General features: G+C 41.1%; 3 protein-coding genes and 1 non-coding gene across 5 annotated transcripts; 1 reads left to right on the forward strand and 3 right to left on the reverse strand.

The window, feature by feature from the left end:
- Positions 1 to 229: 229 nt before the first annotated feature.
- Positions 230 to 1,358, reverse strand: LOC122012003 (transcription factor RAX2-like). The gene is made up of 3 exons (XM_042568447.1): positions 1,132 to 1,358; positions 931 to 1,060; positions 230 to 834 (listed from the first exon to the last, which is right to left on the reverse strand). Exons 1-3 carry the CDS (start codon positions 1,265 to 1,267, stop codon positions 303 to 305), a joined length of 798 nt encoding a protein of 265 aa, XP_042424381.1. The 5' UTR covers positions 1,268 to 1,358; the 3' UTR covers positions 230 to 302.
- A 396-nt stretch (positions 1,359 to 1,754) lies between these two features.
- LOC122012002 (syntaxin-71-like) lies at positions 1,755 to 6,265 on the forward strand. The gene is made up of 9 exons (XM_042568446.1): positions 1,755 to 2,034; positions 2,129 to 2,254; positions 3,674 to 3,836; positions 4,293 to 4,378; positions 5,428 to 5,496; positions 5,573 to 5,617; positions 5,713 to 5,775; positions 5,886 to 5,962; positions 6,187 to 6,265. The coding sequence occupies exons 1-9, from the start codon at positions 1,879 to 1,881 to the stop codon at positions 6,200 to 6,202; spliced, it is 801 nt and encodes a 266-aa protein (XP_042424380.1). The 5' UTR covers positions 1,755 to 1,878; the 3' UTR covers positions 6,203 to 6,265.
- A 664-nt stretch (positions 6,266 to 6,929) lies between these two features.
- Positions 6,930 to 7,002, reverse strand: TRNAV-UAC. The gene has a single exon. It is a non-coding gene; the product is annotated as a tRNA-Val (tRNA).
- A 1,245-nt stretch (positions 7,003 to 8,247) lies between these two features.
- On the reverse strand, positions 8,248 to 9,523 carry LOC122012208 (transcription factor MYBS3-like). 2 transcript variants are annotated; one of them, XM_042568668.1, is made up of 3 exons: positions 9,107 to 9,523; positions 8,802 to 8,995; positions 8,248 to 8,722 (listed from the first exon to the last, which is right to left on the reverse strand). In XM_042568668.1, exons 1-3 carry the CDS (start codon positions 9,510 to 9,512, stop codon positions 8,480 to 8,482), a joined length of 843 nt encoding a protein of 280 aa, XP_042424602.1. In that variant the 5' UTR covers positions 9,513 to 9,523; the 3' UTR covers positions 8,248 to 8,479. The 2 variants fall into 2 exon arrangements, with proteins under 2 accessions (XP_042424602.1, XP_042424601.1); XM_042568667.1 differs by having other exon boundaries at positions 8,799 to 8,995; positions 9,107 to 9,511.
- Positions 9,524 to 15,728: the final 6,205 nt, after the last annotated feature.

Below are 15,728 nucleotides of genomic sequence, written 5' to 3' on the forward strand. Positions count from 1 at the left end.
CCGTCCATGCAATTCTCATGGCGTCTGAGCACTCTGTGTCATACGCAGACAGACTAAAAGAATCATGCCTTTGCTGACCATGTTTGAACGACGAACTGTCCACACCATTCCAATGCACAATACAACCATGACTTTGATTAATTAGCATTAGTTAATGAGTTTTTGTTAACTTAATTTCGACTTCGCACCACCCAATCGACTGCACTACACAGATACTGAAAACAAAAGGGGCATTAAAACAGAAACTACACTGCTATAACAACAATTACTAGTCATCTACTCTGTCGTCAGTTCTATCATGTTCATGGGTAATTGAACTTGCTGCAGTTGCATCCATCATGACAAGTGAAACCCTGGGGCGGTGTTGCCATGTCGCTTGGAGTTGGATCGCTTTCCTGGCAGCCGAAGCTGTAGCCACCGAGGAATAAGGCAGCTGCATCTCCCAGCCCAAGCGACGACAGGAACAGCTCATTAGAGTAGCTGCACCAGCTGTTAACCGACGACGACGAAGCCGCCGAGGCTTCCTCCGACGGGGAGACCACTTGTTCGATGAAAATCCTCTCAGGGAATGGCATCTGCCGATACTGCTGGGAGAGCAGCCCGTAGCTGGGTTGAAGAGGCTTGACATGCGCGAAGCTGAAATCGGCGCCGCCGAAAGCCTCGGTTTTGATGGGTGGATAGAGGACCGGAGGAGGTGGAGTGGACGGTGCGCCGTGGAGAGTGGAGTTGGAGGTTGCCCTCGGCACGAGCAACTTCTTCTTGAGTTTGGTGTTCCAGTAGTTCTTCACGTCGTTGTCAGTTCTCCCAACCAGCTGGGAAGCGATCACAGACCACCTAATGAGAATTTTTTTTTTTTTGCCCGTGAATTAGGAATGTCCAATCTCGAGATAAAATTCTTAGCTAACTCAACTCCAAATCAATCGACCAAACCTGCTTCCGAGTCTATCATACAGAGTGCAAATGACGTTGTCCTCTTCCTCTGTGAACCCGCCGTGTTTGATGTCGGGGCGGAGGTAATTGAGCCATCTTAATCGGCAGCTCTTGCCGCATCGCTTGAGGCCTACATTATTGATAGTGATCGAGTGAGCACACTGCTACATGCACTATTGATTGAGATGGAACAGTAATGACCTGCTTTCTGAGGCAAAGCGATCCAGTTGCCGCCGGCGCCGTTTTTCTCAATGTAGCTCTTGAGAGCGGCGTCTTCCTCCGGCGACCAGGGCCCCCGCTTCACGTTGGCTTTGTCGCAGCACGGAGCTCTCCCCATCGAACAATAAACCTACAGCTCAAAGAGATGGATGGATGAAAGGAGGAAAACAGAGCTGGCAGAGGAGGATGCTTCTCTCTGCTTCGTTTATAAACAGACGAAAAGAATGGAAAAAAGGTAGACGCGTACCGTACGAGCTGCACCAACAGACTGTCAATTAGTATTATCATTATTGAAGAGGCGATTGACATTCTATTACCTGCTTTTATATTTATATAATAATATTATTAAAAATACTTTTATTTATAATACATATATATTTTAATTAGCTTTTATCTTAAATACACCCCTCTAATAAAAAAATGAATTAACATGGCACACAATAAACCCATAAACCATGGCACTGTTGAACAGGACTTCAGAAGGAAATTTGGAAACTGAGGGGTTGAAATGAAAACAAAACAATGGGACGTCCCTACGTTAAATTTTGAAACTGAGGGTTTTCTAAGTAAAGATCTTCGAGTATATATTATATTATTTTATTTTATTTTATCGAAATTACCTCTAAATTTGTTCTCCGCCCCGAACGCATCTCCATTTCCTGGAGTTGGGGTCGGAGAACAGCCAGATTTGTTCTGGTTCAGAGAAGGGAGGCTGACCAAGGATCGAGGATGAGCGTCATCGATATCCTTACGCGGGTCGACGTAATCTGCAAGAAGTACGAGAAATACGACGTCGACAAGCTCAATGCCGACAATGTTTCCGGTGACGACGCCTTCGCCCGCCTTTATGCCTCCGTCGATTCGGACATCGAATCAGCCCTCCAGGTATCTCCCGTTCCTTCCTTCTTTTTCTTCGCCTCTTTTTGCATTGTGCTAGGGTTTGATCCGTAGCGGTTGATTTGGCGATCGCGCGACGCAGAAAGCGGAAGCAGCGTCCAGCGAAAAGAATCGAGCCGCAGTTGTGGCGTTGAATGCGGAGATCCGGCGCACAAAGGCGCGGTTGCTGGAGGAGATCCCGAAGCTGCAGCGGTTGGCCGTGAAGAAGGTGTGACCCCTTTTTCTCTGATTCTCTTTTGTCAAGTTGCGGGTTATTTAAATTTGGCATATGCTTTGTTTTCGATTGTGTGATTTGAGATTATGTTAGCTTTTTAACTCCAAATGTTGTTCAAAAAACAACATTTTAGTTCTGTTTTGCCCCTCATAGGAATAGGAAAGCAAGCCTGCAGAGAACACTGTGAGGTCATGCTCAATTAAGCAGGTTTGACAGCATGACATATTAGTTGGTGCCTTTGACTGTTAGAATCTACTATCAAGTAAGATCCTTTTATCCTGGTTCTAAATAGTTGAGCTTAAGATTGGTTGTTCTCTGTTGTTGTCATGCAAGAGATAAGAGTTATTTAAGGTGTTCACAAGAAGACAGTGATGGTATGTTAAAAAATTGAATTCCTTTGTGACCTGAGACTCAGTAGCTTGCAGTTCATTTTAAGATAGGAGTAGAAAATATACTTGGAGAAGCACCACAGGAAGATCCTGCTTCAATGATGAACTTCAGTCAATTGATGTCAGAGATTACAGAGACCAGCTGATAAACTCATGACTGAACTTGCAAGGAAAAATGAGCATTCGTTTGATGTTCTTTTCATATTGGAATTGCTGTTGTTAGTATGTAATGCTGAATTTAGGTGATGATATGCTTTTAATTGTGGATTAGGAGTTAGATCACCAAGCCGTGTTAAATGATTTGTTAACGTTGTTTGTTTGTGTTGTCTATATTTCCGCTGCATACTCTTCACAAACAACACACACGAGCACATGCGCAATTAAGTGATTTATTATTTGGGTATGAAAATTTTCAATTTAGGTAAACTGGCCATTCATCCCCTCTCCCTCTAGTTGCCCGTATACCCCTAGCCCCTGTCAAGCACACCATCTATTGATCCCACAAGAACTACTGGAGGGGCTAAAGAGACAAAAACAACAACTGTATTGGAAACATAAATTGTATATGCTACCGTACTACAAGCTTGACATTTCATGATACATTATTGGAAAACATTTTGGTAGGTTAAGATGGGTAATTTAATATTTGAAATGTTTTCGGAAATTTCAATGATACAAAATGTATGTGACTCAATGATATATAATGTTACATGATCTTTGATGAGACCATAGCTGAGCTTCATATTTCTTCTCTTGTTATTTTTACCTTGCAAGAAGGTAGATCACAATATGTTGTGCTGATAACGATTAGCCTGCATGGCCCATTCTTTGAAATGCAATTTGTTTTACACACAATACCAATGCATTGCAAATTCATAATGGTTGGTTTTTCTTAAAATTGACTGTTTGTGTCTTCCTGTGAGTGTAATTGGGCATCCATTATTATGTATTTAGAACATAGATAATCTGAAATAGACGACTTATTTCTGTTGAATTTGGTATTTCTAATTTATTTTTAGTTCAGGTAAAAGGGCTGTCAAAAGAGGAACTTGCTACACGCAGTGACTTGGTGTCAGCTCTACCAGACAGGATTCAATCAATTCCAGATGGGAGTTCAACTGGAGCAAAAACTGGCGGCTGGACAGCTTCAGGTTCTCGCACAGGGATTAGATTCGACACTACTTCAGGTTATCATAATCATATTCTGTGCATTTATCAGGTGTTTGTAAGAATACTCAAAGAAGGTATTAACTTAGAGAAAATTAATCTGGTATAGACTGTGGATGTGCGCTTAGCACTTCTAGTTCTTATAGTTTTTCCTGATACAGGGGCAAGTTTGCAGTTTTGCTTCTTTTTTCTAGGCCATACAACATCAATATGTTTGGAGTGACTAGGGCTAAATGAATTTAGTCAAGAAAGGGATAAATCAAGTAGGCAAATCCTGAGCCATAGAATAAACTATTCCTAGTTGCATTGGTTGTATGCTTCTGGAGATTGAAGTCCTTACAAGTTCCTTTTTCTAATGTATAATGGAATACATTATTTTAGTAGTACACTAGTCCTTGTATCATGATCTCACATTTATACTCTTTTTTTTTTTTGTAAATTGATTGGGATTTGATTATGTATTTGATTTCTCCCAGATGGAAGATTTGACAGTGAGTACTTTCAGCAGACTGAAGAATCAAACCAATTTAGGCAAGAGTATGAAATGCGCAAAATGAAACAAGTGATTTCTCTTCTTCCTTTATATTTGTATATGCCAGTGCATAGGTTAAGGGTGGCAGTAGACATCTGGTCCATTTTGTTGCAATTCAAATTGCTAAGCTTTTATTGGTGATGGTTTATTTCTCCTGATTGTTGATGTACTACCATTGTCTGCTACGAATAATTTCTTTCAGTGATTAGGTATGTTAATCTGTATAACTCGTATATAAGTTTTCTCAAGTGAACATGTGTTCTTACCTAGAATACTAGCTGTATATCATATCTTATGTTCAACGCAGATTGCTTATTATTTTAACTATCATCGTCTTCTCCTTGAAATTGCAAATCTCACTTGTGCGTGTCTTGTTCTTCTTTGCACTTTTGGATGATTTAATGATGTTCTCATATTTCTGTTTCATTGATAGAGAAAATGTGTGTGCCAGCTGGAATACATTAAGCAAATGCGTGCCTGTTTATACATGGCCAATTCCTTCTTATTGATGAATCAAATGTCTTTTTCTCAACCACTGAGCATTTAATATAAGAAATTGGGCACAAGCTGTGGTGTTCTGAAATGCACATGATGTTGTTTTTTTATTATTATTATTTTTTCCATTTGATCATTGTTCATTTGTTGTTTGTCTGAGTCTTTTATCCTCTTTGTAGTATTAGTACATTATTGTATTAATCACATCATTTGAGAATTACACTTCATTTTATTTATCATGCATTTTTTGTTTCACTCCCTAGACCGTGTTGTAAAATGAACTGTGTTTTTCATGGAAATAGTTTTTTTTTGTTTCAAATAATTTTCATGCTCTTGCAATAGCAAACTTTATTGGCATAGTTTGGGATACTGTGCCAATTTCTATTAAATCCCTATATTCCATCTTCATTTTTTTTTAATTTTGGTCCTCAGTTATTTTAGATTTGTTAATTAACTTTCAGATCTGGAGATGGTTTTAGTGAGACTACAAACTATAATAGTTGTTTTCTCTGTCAGTCAGTGATGGTTTTATTGTAACTAATTATTGCTGCTGATAGATGGGTGATGTATAATCTATTTTTCAGGATCAAGGTTTGGATGTTATATCGGAAGGACTGGATACACTGAAAAACATGGCCCATGACATGAATGAAGTGAGGTTTTTATTTTGAGTTATCAAGTACTAAAAGGAATTTTTTTTTGTTTCGCTGATTTTATTGTATTGGACAGGAATTGGACAGGCAAGTACCTCTGATGGATGAAATTGATTCAAAGGTAGTTTTTTTACTCTCTTCAAATATTATCATTCTTTTCACTAACTAATGAGATATTCAGTTTTTGTTTGACTTACTGGTGAGATTGGACTACAGGTGGACAAGGCTACTTCTGACCTGAAGCATACCAATGTCAGACTTAAGCAGACTGTTACTCAGGTCCCTTCTAATTCTAGTTTGAGTTTACATTATCTATTCGGACAGATATTTGTTCAACCACCTATAGTCTAAAATTTCTAACAGGTAACTGTAATTTTCATTTTTTTCAGCTAAGATCCAGTCGCAATTTTTGCATTGACATAATCTTGTTGTGCATTATTCTTGGTATTGCTGCTTATCTGTACAAGTAAGTTTCGCTTCTATCCTGCAGTTTGTACAGTCATATTTATGGCTGGTGGACTGATTTAGTTACCATCTTGAATCTGATTCCATAAATAGAATAACTGATGTAAACAATACCATGGCTATGCATATCCCTGAGAACCTACAGATTTTTTTTTTTCATGGATGAATTCCAACAATGAAAGAGTTCCTGAAACCCTAACTAATTTGTTCTTTTTCCCTTTCCAGTGTACTAAAGAAATGAGATTCCAATGACACGATCAGTCTTCCATCTGATTGCGCATTTGTATTCCATCGGGCAAGAGATGTCATGCTGTGTGTGTTCTGTTGCTACTTCGTTATAAAATTTTTGTTTCTAGTTTGTTGTGCATTTGTTGAATTACAACAGAACAACTGGACTACATTTCATTTCCTGCTAACAGACTTTGTATGAATGATTATTTGCTATGGATATGATGATAATCAGCAAATTGTATTGTCAAAAAATTCAGTTTCTTTCGAGTTTATTACGTTTTTACAACGAAGTTCTTTGTTTTGTGTACCTATTTTATGCACTTTTTTTTCCAAACGCTCCTATGCTTTCGAAATTGCTAAAATTTGTTAAGTTATTGAAAATGAGCCCGGTTTGGGTAAAAGAAATTTTTAAAATTTTCTTTTTAAATTATGAAAACTAAATAAAAAAATAAAAAATTGATATTTTAATAAAATAATAAAGTTGCATTTTTGAAAATATTATATATATATATAATTAAGAAATCAATTGGTAAATGTGAAACTAGGAGAGATGTTTCGTAAATTGTAAAACTTGTGGGGTTGCAAAAGTAAAACGACTGAAAATGTTTTCCATTTTATATGAAATATCAAACTTCGTGTTCTGGAAAAGGATTTGTATTCTTCAACTTGCCCCACAAAAACAGAGACAGATAGACAAAATCAAAACAATTTAAGGAGTAAAATAAAAATAAAAAACCTGTTGCTACCCAGGATCGAACTGGGGACCTTTAGTGTGTAAGACTAACGTGATAACCACTACACCATAGCAACTTGATGCTCTAAGGGATAAAAACAATAGAAATAGCACCATCTCTACCAATTAACGTGATATCCACAGGTATCTCATCTCACCACCTCTCATCATTGCCCGCACACTTCTAAACCTTTTGACTACTCACTTCAAAATTTATCGATAGTTCCAAGATTATGACACCGACGTCTAGCACCACCTTCAAATGGAGGAATCCATGCACGAAAAAGAGCAAGCCATAGAATTATTACTCCATGATAGAGAAAAAAAAACAAAAAAAAAAGAAAAAAGAAAAAAAAAAAAAAAGAAGAGAGGTCTAAAATATCCGTACAATAATTGCATGACCGTGGCCTTTTCCCATTGGTGATAGTGATGACACACTCACCAATTACTAAGTTGGAGATTCATAAGACAACATGTGGAGGCGGAGCATCGATCGTCCCCCTGCGACAATTAAGAAGGTCACCCAACTCCACACCAGTCTAATTAATCTCGTGGCGTGGTGGTGGTTCACCTGCTGCCAACATGTTCAAAAAGTGAGCTTTCCTCCTCGTTAACCTTTCCACACTCAGCTACTTGTGTCTCCTCCTTCCATATCTATCCGACCGTCCAACTATTCATAGATCAATTGACTCGATCGACACTCAATAATTCTTTCATCTTTTTTATATAGTGAAAGTAAACATGAGTTCCTCATGCAACAACAACAACAGTGAGTGATTTGAGAGCACACCTATTCCAAGAAACGTAATTGGTAGGTAAATCATAATTGGTGTATTATATTGCCTCATCATTTCCTTATCTTCCAATATAGGATATGATGCCGATCAAATCTTCATGGATAAGTCAAATGATGTGGCTTCCTATCCTCCATCTACAGGATTTGTATTATCTTTCCTTAGCTTGTTGCAAATCCCTTTCAGGTTATCAAATGCAAGTTTTCTTGTCTGCTGAAACAAGATTCCGTAACTGCACAGAAAGGAACAAATGTTTTTTTTTTTTCTTTTCTCCTTTTCTTTTTTTCTGGCACAGAGCATTAATTTGTAGCAGTTCATGCCATTGTTTTCACAATATGCATTAACCAAATGCTATTCAGATGTTCACCATTCTTTATTCTCTATGTCTTCAGTTTCTTTAAGGAGTTTATCAATAGTTATACTCATATTTTGGTTACCTTAAATGGCAACTGGGTATTAACTTCCTGTTCATAGTCACAGCTCAGTCAGTCTTTGTGATTGTATAAAAGTACTTTGAGGTGGAAATGCTGGCCATCAATGAGAAAAAGCTTCCTGGAGAATTTCTCACACAAACAGTACGTACTGCTTTCATTTCAAAAAAAAAAAAAAGAGAGAGAAAGGGAAACTTTCAGTAGAGCTACAGATCATCTCCTTATCTGACAGTGTTTGAGTTAATCTAAAAGATCAAAAGGAACCTTGTGTCGATGACACTGGCTAAGCTTCGACCTCAAATTGCAGCATCTTATTTATTGACAACACTTTATGTAACACTTGTGGTACCAAGACAGAGATTCCCAGGCATTGAGATCTTCTGATTTAACCTTGAGCTGGAAATTCTGAGCTCTAAATCTAGGCCTACAGATGAAGGAAGATGGTCTGTTTCTTGCCCTTGGATTGATGAATTCAGGTCTATTTTTGCAGTCTCAAAGCCCCCTTGGCTTGCCATGGTACAAAGAGATAATCCTGAGTCAGTGTGGCGAGCTGCCTTCTCACCAGTTGCAACCTGCAGAGATGCAATGAGATAAACGGTGGTTAGAAGATATCAAGAAAGCAAGATAGAACAAGATTGTTTGAACAACCACATCGAAGAGACTCGATCGACGCTTCTTTTTGTCGAGGTTGCTTTGCCTCAGGAAGTATTTCTGAGCATGGCTCGCCACTTGTGTGGGAGTTCTAGTGGTGACGAAGTTCCTCGAGATGCCTCTCCAATCCCCTTTTCCAAGCTTCTCTAGCCCCGCCAGGAATCGCCTGTGCTCTTCCTCAGTCCACGAAAGCCCTATCCAATTCAAAGGGGGAAAAAAAATCTTGTGTCACTAGGAAGGATGTTCATCTTATGATGAGAGAAGGTTGTGTTGTGTTGCATGTTTCAGAGTTGCTGATGGTTCACCTTTCTTCCTCTCTTGTTTTCTGCCACCAGGACCATCAGAGAGATAGCCATTAGCCATCTTCTGATCAGCAGCCTCATCCACTGAGCCAAGAGAAGAAGTCGATGAAGAAGGGGAAGAGGAAAAGGCAAAAGGATAAGTGCAAGAGACGAGGCACTCCATGCTGAAGCTTTTCTTGAGAGGGGAAGCCGAACGAAGCTGAACCCCAAATAGCTTCACTCCACCGCCTTCTCCTCCAGCCATGCCTCTTGTGCTGCTGCAACACGTCCTCGAGTTGTGGCCATTATGTCCACAATGAGAGCATTTCCTCACCATTCTCAACCTGCTCAAGCTCAATCCAGCAGCTAATCTATCTGTGTGTGTGTATATATATATATATACATACAACAAAGGGCTAGGGCTGCTCATTTGTGGAGAGGCTTTGATTGGGTGTGTCACTATAAACGACACACAAAATCTAACAGTTCACTATTTTGGAAAAGATGACAAATCTAATCTCTTGGACTTCTTGAAATCAAATTTAATCTAACAGTTCACTATTTTTTTGAAGGTCTATTGCTTTTGTCAGACAGCTTTCTCAAATGATTTAATATCATTAGGATTTGGGTGGATTCTGTTTGGCGTGATTAGCTTAATCACTTCCACTAGCACCTAATCCTGGATTTGTGTGTGATAATAATATGAAGCAAACATGCTCCATGAGATTCGATTACATCAAAAAAAAAAAAACTTTGCCATTGTTGCTGGCATCCATTGTACGTGCTCCTTTTGTAAATTAACACAGATGACGCACTATTCTATTTAGTTAGATGAGCCTTTCATCATTGAGCTGCGTCAAGAAGGTTTCATTATTTATAATATTCTAAAATTTGTTTTGTTTAATATATTTACGAATTTCACTTGCTTACAGTTATGCCTAATCTTTTTAAATTATTTTAATTTTATCCTATGAATGGGATATTTTCCATATCGATTTGCAAAAAGTAAGCTTATATATATATGTTTTGTTGAAACCAAAGTGCAAGATCTTATAATGATATATCATCCTGTTCAGAAGTTGAGTATAAGGAGAGGTCGACGATATGGTTACAATATTAACGAAGGAGAGATTTTAAGTTGAGAGTTGTTGACCTGCACATATTATAGACAAAGTCAATAGGAACGTTAGAGCGAGAATTAGAAAGGGGATCTCTAGCACAGACACTACAACACTCAAGTTAGAGTAGTAGCCGAGCGAAAATTAACAAGAAGATTAACAGTAGAATACTGGAATTTGAGTGCCTCTGGATGTGTTCACGTACCTAGCCAACAGAGAGGACTCCTTTTTTATACCGTCTCTCATAACCTCCATAATAATGAGGCGACAAAGAATGTCTGGTGTCAGAATATGTAAGGTGATGAAGTATATACAGTAGTCCGCCCTTAGCCATAGGAATGTTCAATTGCGTGTATATATTAGAATAAGGAAATATTCTCGATGAGTAACCATTATTTTCTGACAAATTGTTACAATTCCTTCACAATATTGTGTCCTAGAGGAGATCTGACCAGCTTTGGGTCCAAGCAGATGTATGTTGAGATACTTACATAGGATAAGTAGGGAGTTAAGCCCTGTATATCCAGTCGGCTCTAGGGCCGCTCAGGTTTATATTAAGAATCTTACATTGGAAGAGTGGGGAGCTAGGCCCCGTATACTCGGCCAGCTCTAGGGCCCGACCAACTGTATGCTGAGAGATTTACAAGGAGAAGTGGGGAGCTAAGTCTTGTATGTCTGACCGACTCTAGGGTCGCCCGGATTTATACTAAGAATCTTACATTGAAAGAGTGGGGAGCTGGGCCCCGTATGCTCGACCGGTTCTATGGTCTGATCGACTGTATACTGAGAGACCTGTAGAGAGAAGTGTTGAGTTGTGCCCCGTATGACCGGGTTGCCCAGGTGTATGGTAAGAGACTTGCACAGGAGAAGTGGAGAGCTAAGCCCCGGATGTCTGGTTGGCTCTAGGACCTGATCGACTGTATGCTGAGAGACTTGGACAAGAGAAGTGGGGAGCTAAACCCCATATGTCCAGTCGGCTCTAGGACCCGACTGGTTGTATGCTAAGAAACTTACAAAGGAAAGGTTGTTCGTTCAGATACATATACCTAGATTTTGAATGACATCTCACTTTGACTTTGACTCTATCATATCACCTTGACTATCGATTCACATTACCTTGGGGGCCACTCATACACGTCATATCATAAGCCTCCCCTTCAAGTCTAATTGAAGGAGGTGCAAGTTCAATTGACTAGACAGCTTATCGCAAAGGCTAAATCACTTGAGCAGGCGACGATATGTGAGTACTGAGCGGGTGGTGATATGTAAGGAACGTCGAGCAAGCGGGGATATGTAAGTCCCGAGCGGGTAATGATATGTAAGCAATGCTGAGCGAGCGGCGATATGTGAGTACCAAACGGATGGAGATATATAAGTAATGTCGAGTGGGCGGAGATATGTAAGGAATGTCGAGCGAGCGGTGATATGTAAGGGTTGAGTGCGCGACAATTTGTTGATAAGTGTCGATCATCTAGGAGCCCTACCCAAGTGAGTTGATGCTAGGGGCTATGTGTAAGTGGATTAGGGCTGGGAGTTATGCCCAAGTGAATAATTCACGCGAGTCATGCACTCTTATGACTCAGCCGAGCGGCATGAGAGTCTGAGACATAGGCTTGAGGATAGACTCACTTATAACTCGCTCGGGCAACATGAGAATCTGGGAGATAGGCGTAAAGGCAGGCTTATTTATAACTCGGTCAGGCAGCAAGAGAGTCTGGGACATTTGCACGAGGGCAGACTTGCTTATAATTCGGTCAGGCAGCACAAGAGTGTGGGACATAGGTGCGAGGGTAGGCTCACTTATAACTCGGTTAGGCGGTGCGAGAGTCTAGGACATAGGTACAAGGGGCAGGCTCACTTATAACTCGGTCAGGCGGTGCGAGGTCTGAGACATTGGCAGGCTCGCTTATAACTTAGTTGGGAGACATGAGAGTCTGGGTCATAGGCACGAGAGCAAGCTTGCTTATAACTCGGTCAAGCGACGCAAGAGTCTGGGACATAGGTGTAAGGGAAGGCTCACTTATAACACGGTCAGGCGGCACGAGAGTCTGGGATGGAAGACCAGATGGTCATTGGGTGCAAAAGCCTTGCTCGCTTATAACTCGCAACTAGAGCGAGAGTTTGGGATAGCGAACAGAATGGTCATTAGGCGTGAAAGCCTTCCTCGCTTATAACTCGCAGTTGGGGCGAGAGTTTGAGATGGTTGACTAGATGGTCGTTGGGTGTGAGAACCTTGTTCGCTTATAACTCGCAGTTGGGACGAGAGTCTATGATGGACGATCGGATGGTCGTTGGGCTTGAGAGCCTTGCTCGATTATAATTCGTAGCTGGGTCGAGAGTCTGAGATAGCCGACGGGATGATTTGGCACGAGAGAGTCTTGCTCGCTTATAACTCATAGTTGTGGCAAGAGTCTAGGATGGTCATTGGGCACGAGAGTCTTGCTCACTTATAACTCACAATTGGGGCAAGAGTCTAGGATGGCCGACATAATGGTCATTCGGCATAAGAGCCTTGCTCGCTTATAACTCATAGTTGGGACAAGAGTCTAGGATGGCTGACCAGATGGTCATTAGGCGCGAGAATCTTGCTCGCTCATAACTCGCAGCTGGAGTGAGAGTCTGGGATGACTGACCGAATGGTCATTTGGGCTCGAGAGCATTGCTCGCTTATAACTCGTAGCTGGGGCAAGAATCTGAGATGGCCGACCGGATGGTCATTGGGTGTGAAAGTCTTGCTCGCTTATAACTTGTAGTTAAGGCGAGAGTTTGGGATGATTGACCCTATGGTTGTTGGGCGTGAGAGCCTTACTCACTTATAACTAGTAGCTGGGGCGAGAGTCGGGATTTTCATAAGTCTGAATTCGTTGACTGAGAATTGCTAATTAATGCTGATAAAGCTTTTAAACAATGTTGATTGAACTATTGAACGGTCGATTTAAGCTGACCTAATTTTGATAGGAATTTCTTGAAGTCGGTTGGACGTTGTCACTTTCATTTCAATGGATAATTTTGTTGGTGCGGTTAACACTAACGGTTTAACCCAGATTTTGATGAATGACAAAATATGTTAAGTTAGTTTTGCTGTTGATCTAACACTCTGACCGAGTGTGCAGGCGAAGTCCAGATAGGTCAACAGGCTGACTAGATGTCTGGCACGAAGCCCAGCTAGGTCGACGGGCTGACCGGATAGCTGGCACGAAGTCCAAGCGAGTCGACGGGCTGACCGGACGCTTGGCACGAAGTCCAGCTAGGTCGACGGGCTGACCAGATAGCTGGCGAGAAGTCCAAGCGGGTCGACGGGCCGACCGGACGCTTGGCACGAAGTCCAGCTAGGTCGACGGGCTGACCGGATAGCTGGCGAGAAGTCCATCTAGGTCGATGAGCTGACCGGATAGTTGGCGAGAAGTCCAGACGGGTCGAAGGGCTGACCGGACGTCTGGCGGGTAAGTAAAGGTAAGTCATTGGAAGGGAGTGACTGTGAGGACGCGTTCCCGGGAAGGGAACATTAGGCGTCGATCCGGCTTAGATGCATTTCGGATATCTAAGTCGAGATCGTGACTAGATTCCGATCTCGGAAAGACGGAATCTAAGTCATACTCCTTATGATTCAAACTATAAACTGTGCTAACAATTTATTTTACAGGATATACATTGCCTCGGACTAACCTTGTCTTGCAGGAGAAGGAGTCTCTGGAGAAAGGTGGTCCGGGCACTCGGAGGGGATCCGGGCGCCCGGAGGTCCGGGCGCCCGGAGGCAACTTCTATCCAGTTCGCGGCGTAGACACGTGGAGCTCGCTGGTTGGGCCTGCCACGTCACACTAGGGCGCCCGGAAGGGATCCGGGGCGCTCCGAGCCTCCTATATAAGGAGGGTCAAAGGCGGAGCTCAAAACAACAACTCTGAATTGAAGAACTCGCTCTCCTATGCTCCTGCGACGCTGTAAAGCTCCGACAAACGCGCTGCTTCTCTTTTTAAGTCTCTTATTTTATCGGTATTGCTTTAATTATTTCATTAGCATTTTCTGTACTTAGTTTGTAATATCTTTCGAACTGCTAGTGAATTGCCCATCGAAAGCACCCTCGTGTGCGGGCCTTGGAGTAGGAGTCGCCTAAGGCTCCGAACCAAGTAAAATTGGTTCTTGTGTTAGCATTGCATTGTTTTACTTTTCCGCTGCGCTTACTCTTATCGACGAATTTTTTATAATCAATATTCACCCCCCCCCTCTATCGAACGTCTACGATCCAACAAATTTGACCTTGTTTATTTTGACTATAATGAGAATTCAGTTGATCGTTGATTTGAAATTTACCTTTTTATGGGTTGAGTGGCCATTTAAAAATATCGACCATGTAGTCATTTAGAGATACTGGTCGAGTGGCAATTTTGAGATACCAGTCGTGTTGCCATTTGGAGATACTGCCCAAGTGGTCATTTAGAAATACCGATCGTGTGATCATTTGGAGATATTGACCGAGTGATCATTTAGAATTATCGAATGTGTGGCCATTTGGAGATACTGGCTGAGTGACCATTTTGAAATAATAGCCGTTGAATGTCCATTAATAGAAGAGCCTCATACCTGATAAGTATAGGGATATAGTCTAAATTTAAATTCTAAAATTTAAGTTTTAGACTTATCCGTCGAGATGGCTTGAGCGGATAATCTTAAGTTGCCAAGCAGGACGAATAAGCTACTTGGGACGATTGAATTGCAATTTAGAGCTTGGATGAATTTGCTCGGGTTCAAATTTAATTTCATCTTTGATGGGGACTACTGATCAGATCAAAATGTACTGTGCTGTGAAATATTTGTCTCGATTCCTCGATTCCCAAATATTCCCAGAGTTGGGGAGAGACTAGGAATTTCCAGTTCAGCACTCCTGCACTGTAGCTGTGATGCATTTGTCAAAATCCTCCAGCGTCATGGCGATGTTGATTGTACCGGGTGCATCCCTCTTTACGCTCCAGAACAGGCGAAGATTCTTATAGACAATGTCAAATTTGATCCTATTTGGAAGTTGAGTAGACGGAGGGGCTAGCAATGTGACTGGAATGTTGGCGGAGGAGAAACTTTGAGCTAGGAGTTGTTGACCTATGCATAGCACAGAAAGAATCAATGGGAATGTTAGAGAGAGAACCAGGGAGGAGGTCCCTAACGCAGACACTTCGACGCCCAAGTTATAATAGTAGCCAAGTGAAAATGGAGAAGAAGATAAATAGTATAACAATGGAATTTGAGTGCCTTTGGATGTGTTTGCGTACTTGACTAACTAAGTGGACCTCCCTATTTATACTGTCTTTCATAACCTTCGTAATAATGAGGCAGCAGAGAATATTTGGTGTCAGAAGGTTTGATTACGTGTATATGCCATAATAAGAGAATATTCTCTGGTAAATAATTATTATTCTCTTACAAGTTATTATGATTACCTGACAATGTTGTCTCTTAGAGGGTATCCGATTAGTTCTGGGTCCGGGTGGATGTATGCTGAGAGACTTGCATAGGAGAAGTAGGGAGCTATGCCCTGT

This window comes from Zingiber officinale, chromosome 8A (genome assembly GCF_018446385.1).
Source record: "Zingiber officinale cultivar Zhangliang chromosome 8A, Zo_v1.1, whole genome shotgun sequence".
NCBI classification, from domain to species: domain Eukaryota; kingdom Viridiplantae; phylum Streptophyta; class Magnoliopsida; order Zingiberales; family Zingiberaceae; genus Zingiber; species Zingiber officinale.